The 8,435-nt window shown below is 39.3% G+C and overlaps 1 protein-coding gene across 1 annotated transcript in view; it reads left to right on the top strand.

The window, feature by feature from the left end:
• Positions 1-54: 54 nt before the first annotated feature.
• The window catches only part of RABL3 (RAB, member of RAS oncogene family like 3), a gene marked incomplete at its 5' end in the record, with an annotated part of 34,770 nt that continues 26,389 nt past the window's right edge, over positions 55-8,435 (top strand). Inside the window, 2 exons of the mRNA XM_080918976.1 lie at positions 55-100; positions 3,342-3,433. Coding sequence (XP_080775102.1) covers positions 55-100; positions 3,342-3,433 — 138 coding nt within the window. The remainder of the gene's footprint in view (positions 101-3,341; positions 3,434-8,435) is intronic.

Below are 8,435 nucleotides of genomic sequence, written 5' to 3'. Positions count from 1 at the left end.
TCCGATTGGTGAGAATCTAGGAATGGGCGTCAACCTCAAGGAAATCGTGGCAAGATGGCGTCCCTAGATCGGGTGAAGGTTCTGGTGTTGGGAGACTCAGGTGAGCCACTTAACCCACGTCTGACACTACCGACACGCCCGAGCTTCCCGATACCCTTCACATTTCATAGTTATACCCTCCAACTTCCTAGCGCTTTGGTCCACGGCTGAAAGTCCTTTAAAGACCGTAAAACTACACTTCCCAGAGGACTTTGCTCCTTTTGTCGACGTGGTGGCGTGGCGGGAGGTGGGGGGCGCGGAGCCCGGGTCTTTCTCTGCCTTTCCATTTCATAACGTTGGTCTCCTAGGCGACCCCAGCCTAGAGTATACTGTCAGTTTTGTTAAGCAAACAGAACTTGGTCAGATCCCGCCTTCAGGAAACTTTGTTCATTAAGTCAAATTACACTAAGAATACACTGACATGTATTAACTCCTTTAATTCTAAAATCAAACTTTTAATTCTATTCTGCAGATGATAAATACGAGGCGAACTGGTTCGAACAGTTCATAAGCTGTAGCATGCAATATATTAATTAGATGGTAATCATGATTCCCCTTTTAACTTCCAGGTTCTCATCTAATTGTTGAATACCTATTCTGAGACATACAGAATAAAGAAATTTGATAAATACTCTGAAGCAGCTTAATGCTGAGCACAATTTTAATTTTATTGTTTAAATTTTTTTTTTATGGCTTGAACATTCTATTGAAGTCTTTATTTCCCTCTCCTGCCTCATTATTCTCTTTCCCATTTTTACATCTTAAGAACTTGAATGTGAACTACCCATGCATTTTATAGATGCGCTTTTCTGAAAAGGACCTCTTGTACTCCAAACATTTTGCTGGGTGCTTAGAAGTAGAGAGAACACACCCCAAATAGCTGACTTGTTTAATTCTAAAGACTGAAAGCAGTGTTAACTCTTTTTAAATTCTTATTTTTAAAACATTTTACCCCTTTCATTCTTTTATTAAAATTTGTTTATTTTTGAGATAATAATTTAATTAGAATGTTTCTCCCCACCCTTTCTTTTCTCCAAACCTTCTAATACACCTCTCCCCACTTTCTTTTTTTATTAACTGTTATTGCATGCATATATGCATTTGCATATACACCTTCTTCCATATAACCTGTTAAGTCCATACAATGCTACTCGTATATATGTTTTGAGGTCTGACTGTTTAACACTGGATAACCAACTGGTGTGCTCTTCCCCCGGGAGGGCCACCTCTCCACCCCCCAGCTTTACTCAGTTGTCTGTAGTTCTCTATAATTTCCCAGTATGGCGTGGTCACTGCTGTCATCCTTGTTCAGGTCATGTTAGGGCAGTCATGTTAAGTTCATGGGTGTAGCTTTTGATAGATATATCACTAGGAGATACAGTTTCAGAGCAAAGTCCCTGATCCTGACTCATACAGTCTTTTCACCCCTCTTCTGGAATGTTCCTTACACATTATGTGCATGCGTGTTTTATAGACATAGCCTTTGGGACTGGGTTCCACAACTCTGCATTTGATTGGTTGTAGTTTGTTGCAAAGTGAAGGGTGCTTGAGGGGTGAAGACTATGCTTCCCTGTGGCTATAGGGTGTTACTGACTGTTCAGAATTCTTAAGGACATGAATAGTTAACAGCTCACTCTTCCCTGGTATGCCATCTGTTCTCACTTGAGAGCTCCGTCTCATTTTGGCTAACACACTCAAAAGATTTAATTCTCGGACAGCTAAATAACCTATCTAATACTACTACCTAGTTATCTGTAACTGTATTATCCCGATACAGTTAAGCCAACTTTGGGTTCAAGTATGTATCAAGATATGAACTAAATCCTTAGGTTTGCCTCCAACAAAAAAACCTATATATAAACACAAAAATCAACATACTCTTTTATACTTTTCTCTATTATACATAATCTTTTATACACTAAATACTGTAGATGACAGACACTATGTAGTAGTAAGTATAATGACAAACTGGTTTTGAATGTTCTGAAATCTTAAAGTCTATATGTAAAAGACTGTAATGGAAACCTGAGAAAATTGGGATGTTTAGAATCTTTTAATATGTAAGGAGGTCGGACAGAGCTGGGGTGTTTCACCATGGCAGAGTACCTGCCAAACATTTGCAAGAACTTTTATTCAATATTATAGTATGACACGAACGACCCTATAAATTAATAACACCAAGACCCATTATTAGTTACATGAACAGAACACATCCTTATAAAATTCACAAGAATGGGAAGAAAGTTGATTTGCAAAGGTTAAAATTTATATCATTGTGGATTTTACTTTTAATTACTTTCCACATACCTGAGAACTGAACCTTCTGCAACAGCAACAGATACTCACGGAACCATGTTTCCAGCTCTTCCACCACAGGTTTTGTTGTTGAGAGTGGGGTGTGGGGTAAGACATGGTCTCACTAAGTAGTCCTGACTAACATAGAACTGGCTATGCATTTCAGAACTCACTGTATGAACAAGGCAGGCCTAAAACTAATAGAGATACACTTGCTCTCCCCTTGGCCTGGAGCCCCTAGGCTAAGGCTGTCAGGCCAGCAAGCATTGGGGCTTGCTTATCTCTGCCGCCCCAGCACTGACATTACAGACATATGCCTTTATACCTGGCTGCTGTGTGTCAGTTCTGTGGACACACAACTCAGGTTGTCATGCCTGTAGGGCAAGCACTGATCCCCAGGTGGTTCTTTTGTTTGTTTGTAAGTACATTTTGTATATGATCACAGTAACCACGTGGTCATGGAAAAAATCATATGGTTAGCGACAGTGGTCTAAGATGAATTGTATTTTTTATACTTTCTCAGTTTATGAAAATGGAGTTTTTATAATAAAAAGTAAATAGAAATGATAGGCCATATATAATATTGCACACAAAGGGATTTCCAAAGTTTTTGATACAATTAACAATAGCCAGTTAAATAAGAAACTCAACATATACATGTAAATAGAAGACTCATCCCCTTCCTCTCCACCTAGCTCTAAAAGAGGTGCTCTGTAGTGTTAATGAAAAGATTGCCTGAGCCCAAGAGATCTAAAAGTGGATGAAACACTGCTTCAAAATAAAAAGGCATGGTGAAGAGAGGATAAGTCCAGGACCATGCGGTTAGCTGCTTTCTTAATACCTATGTGTGGGCACTAAATTCCTTAGAGTATGGAACTGTGGCATTATGGATCTTGTCACTGAAGGTATTTGGACAATTTGTGAGATGTTCCCTGGCTTAGAAGAGGTGGTATAAATGTCCCATTTAGGGTTACGTGTTCTGACCAGAGACCTTGTATCGTCCACAGGTGTTGGGAAATCTTCACTCGTCCATCTTCTGTGCCACAATCAAGTGTTAGGAAATCCATCATGGACTGTGGGCTGCTCGGTGGATATCAGAGTATGTGTTCTTGTTTAGTGTTTCCTTAGTCATACTAAACAATTCCCATGATGAAATTATAGGACTTAATTAAAATTAACTGTAATAACTGGGATTGATTTAGCCTGTACTGTGTGTCATTCCTTATTTCATCTTCCTTAAACTGAAGTATAAATACAGAAAGTCAGCTGTAGAGAAGTAAAGAACAAATTCACTCAGTTCATAAGAAGCTAAAGTGAACTGAGCCCAGCTGTTTGATTACATGGGCTTTTATTTTAATCACTAGATTTTGAGTGATAAAATTAATATCCTCTATAAATAATAAAGTTAATATCTTCCATAAATAATTCTGCCTAAACCTGTAATTCTTAAGACTGCAAACTTGGACCTAGTCATGCCACGTAAAGGCAAAAGCTTCCAGAGCCTCATGTAGACTGTTTGTTCTGTGTCACAGTTAGGTACTTGGTGCAGTTTCCACTAAAGTGTCAATGTCTAATTCTGGGAAAGTCTGTCATCGGTTGGCACGTCTTCGTACCATTGAACTAAGAACAAATGCAGGGATTTGTGAGAACAACTCAGCAAGTCAAGACTCTAGCCATCAAGGCTATGGTCCCAAGTTCAATTCCCACCAATTTACATGGGGAAGCAAAGAAGTGACTCCAGCAAGTTGTCCTCTGGCCTCCACACATATGCCCTGGCACATGCTCTCCCACAAACACATACAGTAAACAAGGAAAATGGGAGCAAATTAGAAAGAAATGGTACTTATTTTAATAGCTGGTTTCTATGGTGTAGGCTCTAACATGTGCATTAAAATTTTTCTACCCAATTACTTATTATTCCATCTTAAGGGGATTTTTTTCCTCCAGCTGCTTTTAAGAGGTTTTGTTTGTTTGGATTTTTTTTTTTTTTTTTTTTTTTTGGGTTTGGTCTGGTCTGGTCTGGTTTGGTTTTTTGTTGTTGTTGTTGTTTTTCCGGTTTGCTGTTTTGCAGTAATGCTAACCTAACCTACATCTTAGTCTACCTCAGTTATGTTCATTCTTCTACTCAGAGGTCCTGCTCATCTCTTTATTCCTCAGAAGATGCCCGCTCCAGTCTGTCTGTCTGTCCACCCAATCCTATTGATTTTCTAGTGGGTTTGTTGTTTATATCTTTGAACTCTATCATCATACATCTTTTTTCCATTTATTCTCACTGCCTTCTGGAATATGCATTCTTATCTGCCTTCCAGTTGACCAAACATCTCTCAACTGTGCCTAATGTAATATTATATACACTTTGGTTTTTAAGTAATATAAATTAAATTCAATAAAAACTTCTTTATCAATATTCAAGCTTTTCAAAATCTTATTTTTCACTGTGGATTTCATTTTTAATTAACATTTTCACAGTCATTTGTAGTTTCTTTTGGATTATAGTTTGTTTTTTTAGGGTGAAGTAAACATCCTACTTGTTAGATATGTTATTCTACTTTACAAAAATACATTTTGTATGATTTGTAATTCTTAGAAAATGTTCTTTTCTTTGTAGATTTTTTTATGTGCATCAATGTATGTCAGTGTACCACATATATGCAGTGCCTACGGAGGCCAGAAGGAGATACTAGATTCCTGGGACAGGAGCTCCCAAGTGTGGATTCTGGGAAGAGAACCCAGGACCTCTGAAAGAATAGCCAGCGCTCTTAACCATTAGCCATCCTCCAGCTCTGTGCCCACATTTTTCTGTTAAAAATCCCCATGTGCCTCTTTTTGGAAGCCTTGTATGCTATTGTGTGCATGGATCCTTGTTTTCTTTGGTCTCAATTTCAGTGGCGCTCAGAACCTCTATCAGCATTCCGGTGGCATCTGAGGATTGTGGATTCCCCCACCTTCTGACTGTGGCCCAGACCTGAGCCTTTCATTTCATGGTTATCTTTTATCTCTTCTGCAGCAGCCCACCCATAGTCCCCGATGGGAGTCCCTCTTGTAGCCACCTCTTCCCCTGACTGAAGAGCTCAGCAAGGGTTCCCATCTCAACATGGAAATGGCGGTCTGGTCCTCTTCACTCACCCACACAGCCTTCAAAGCTGGGAATGGGTGCACTATTCCTGGCCAGCAGTGAGGCTCCAGGCACTCCGGGAAGCTGTCTGTGCCTGTTCCACTGTTTCTTCACTTCCAGCATCTAGACCTTCCCTTTCCTTTCTCTCTCACTAGTTTATGTTCTCTTTTCCTCTCTCCTTCCTCCCTCTCAAAATACTTTATGGCATTTAAGTTTGGAGTAGAAATAGGCTATATCATTTTAGCATACTGTGTTCTTACGGTCTCTCCTTTGCAGGAAAACAGGTTCTAAGCAATGAATTCAAATGCAATTTTGTTTAAGTTGGAGAGCCCCAGTGACAGGTTCTGACACTTTCTTAGTCTTTACTAATATTCTTCCTGTGAAAGATCATAGCACATTAAAAAGAAACTTAGATCCTGGATCAATTGCCTTTCTACTTAAAGAGTACCTTAAACTAATCAATATACCTCCTGAGGCCTACTTATATCATTTATAAGAGAGAAGAAAATTACATCGTGCCTAACTTTGGCTCTTTTTTTTCTGCCCCTCGTTTTATCCTTAGCCTACCTTTCATTCCTGTCCCCACCCAGAGCCAAGTAGGTTCATGAGGCCACCTTTTGTCTTATGCATTTTCACTGTCTTATTAAAGCTAAAATATAGTACATTTTAGAATAGGCGTGCCTGTAATGATTATCTGTAGTTCGTTCCCACTCCCAGGGAAGTTTTCAGTATACCACATTAAGCACAGAGTCTGTATAGGATTTGTATTTGTTTGTGGTGTTAGGGATTTCTGCATTCCAAACAGATCCTTTGCCACCGAGCTGTATCCTAGCCCGGATGTGGAATTTTTTGTATGTATATATTATTTTAAGTTTCCTGTGATAGTTTATTGATGACAGTTTGTATCTTGAATGGTTATTTAATTTTGTTTATTCTGCTTCCATAATAATCATTATTTTCCTACTTTACTCTGTTTCTTGATTTTATACATTAAACACACCTTGCCATTCTAGACTAAATCCAGGCTTTTCTCTTTCTGAGTCTGTCTGTCTGTTTCTGTCTCTCTATGTGTGTATGTGTCTCTCTGAATCTCTTAGATTCTTTTATTCACTCATTTTTATTTGACTATAAAATATAGGGTGTTTTACCTATACTTTATAGCTATGTGCACGTTTGCAGTACCTACAGAGGCCAGAAGAGGGCAAAGGATCCTTAAGAACTGGAGTGACAGCCACTGCCATCGGCTCTGTTGGGTGCTGAGAACCAAACCCAGATCTTTTGGAAGTGCAGCCAGAGCTCTTAACCTCTGAGCCATCTCTCTAGCCGTGCCCTCTCCAAGTTGGTCTTGACATATTAGTCTAGAACAGTTTTCTAGGATCTGGAATCAGTTATCTAGGATGTTTTCCAGATATTTGCACCTAGATTCATGAGAAGTATTAGTCTATTAGACTTTTTCTAATTTCTTTGTTGGGTTTTGATATTGTGCTAACCTGTTCATCAGAAGAGCTTTATAAGATTGACATTATTTACCGTTTGAATTTACAAGTGAAACTAACTGAACCAGTGATATTCTATGTGGGAAGTTTTCAAGTTCAGCAGAGGAAACAAAATGGTTGCATTTCTTCCTTTGTCAGTTTTAGAGATTGGTGTTTGAAAAAGAATGTGTTCATCTCAGGCAAATTGCTAAATATTGTTTCTCTGTCTCAGTTGCTTTCAGTGAGACAACTGAACAACACAACACTACTGTGAATTCCATAAAATCTATAGGAGGCTGTAGTGTCTACAGTACAGATGATTCTCTCTCTCTCTCTCTCTCTCTCTCTCTCTCTCTCTCTCTCTCTCTCTCCTTCTTTTTTCAAAAAAATTCTGGTATAAGTAATTGGTAGCTTTGCTTTTAAAATGTATATTTATATATGGGAGCATGTGTAGCATGGCGCACATATGGAGGGCAGAGGACCACTTCTTTACGGGCTGAAGTGTTTTGCAGTGCACTGTAGCTGTCTTCAGACACACCAGAAGAGGGCATCAAATCCCATTACAGATGGTCATGAGTCACCATGTAGTTGCTGAGAATTGAACTCAGAACCTCTGGAAGAACAGCCAGTGCTCTGAGCCATCTCTCCAGCCCCAAGTGTTTTCTTCTTCTACCATATGGTGTCTGGGAATGAAACTCAGGTTCTCAGAGTTTGAGGCAAGCCAGCCTGAATTTTATTTTCTTGATCAGTTTTGCCATGGTCAAACAAAGACAAGTTTCAGTTTTTTTGTTTTTCAATATGGTGCTTTTGTTTTTTAGGGGTTAAGTGTATATGTATACATGTGTGTCGGTGCATGTGTAAAGGGGTGTGGGAAAATGGGAACTCATATTCGGAAACCAGAAGTTAACTTTGCGTGTCATTCCTCAGGAACCATCCATCTTGTCTTTTGAGATAGGGTCTCTCATTGGCCTGAAGCTCACCAAGTGGGATAGGCTGTCTGGCCAGCAAGCCCCAGGGATCCATCAGTCTCTGCCTACCCTGCTTTGAGATTATGAGTGCATGCTACCACACCCAGCTTTGAAAACATGGGTGCTAGGAGAGGGAACGCAGGCCCTCATGCTTGCCCATCAAGAACGTCACCATCTGAACAATCTCTCCATCCCTGTTTGTTTTGAATTTCACTGTAGTGCCTATACCTCTTTAGATGTAATTTACTCTCTTCTTCAAGCTCCTCCTTGAAATGAGTAGTCGCTGCATTGATTTCTTTCAGGCTTCTTACAAAGCTCGGAGGCACTGAAATGTCTGTCTAAACACAGTGTTAGCTGCCTCATTATCAATCAATTCAAAATATTGTCTAATTTACATTGTGATTTCTCCTTTGGCTCATTTGTTATTTGAAATGTGCTTTCTAATTTCCAAACATTTGACAGTGCTGATGATGATCTTGTAATTGTTGGTTTCTAGCTTACTTTCACTGTGCTCAGAGAATATCTACCATATAATTTCATCCT

This window comes from Micromys minutus, assembly GCF_963924665.1.
Source record: "Micromys minutus genome assembly, chromosome: 7".
Lineage (NCBI taxonomy): Eukaryota > Metazoa > Chordata > Mammalia > Rodentia > Muridae > Micromys > Micromys minutus.
Note: the sequence above shows the minus strand (reverse complement) of the source record. Positions and strands in the feature narration are given on the sequence as shown.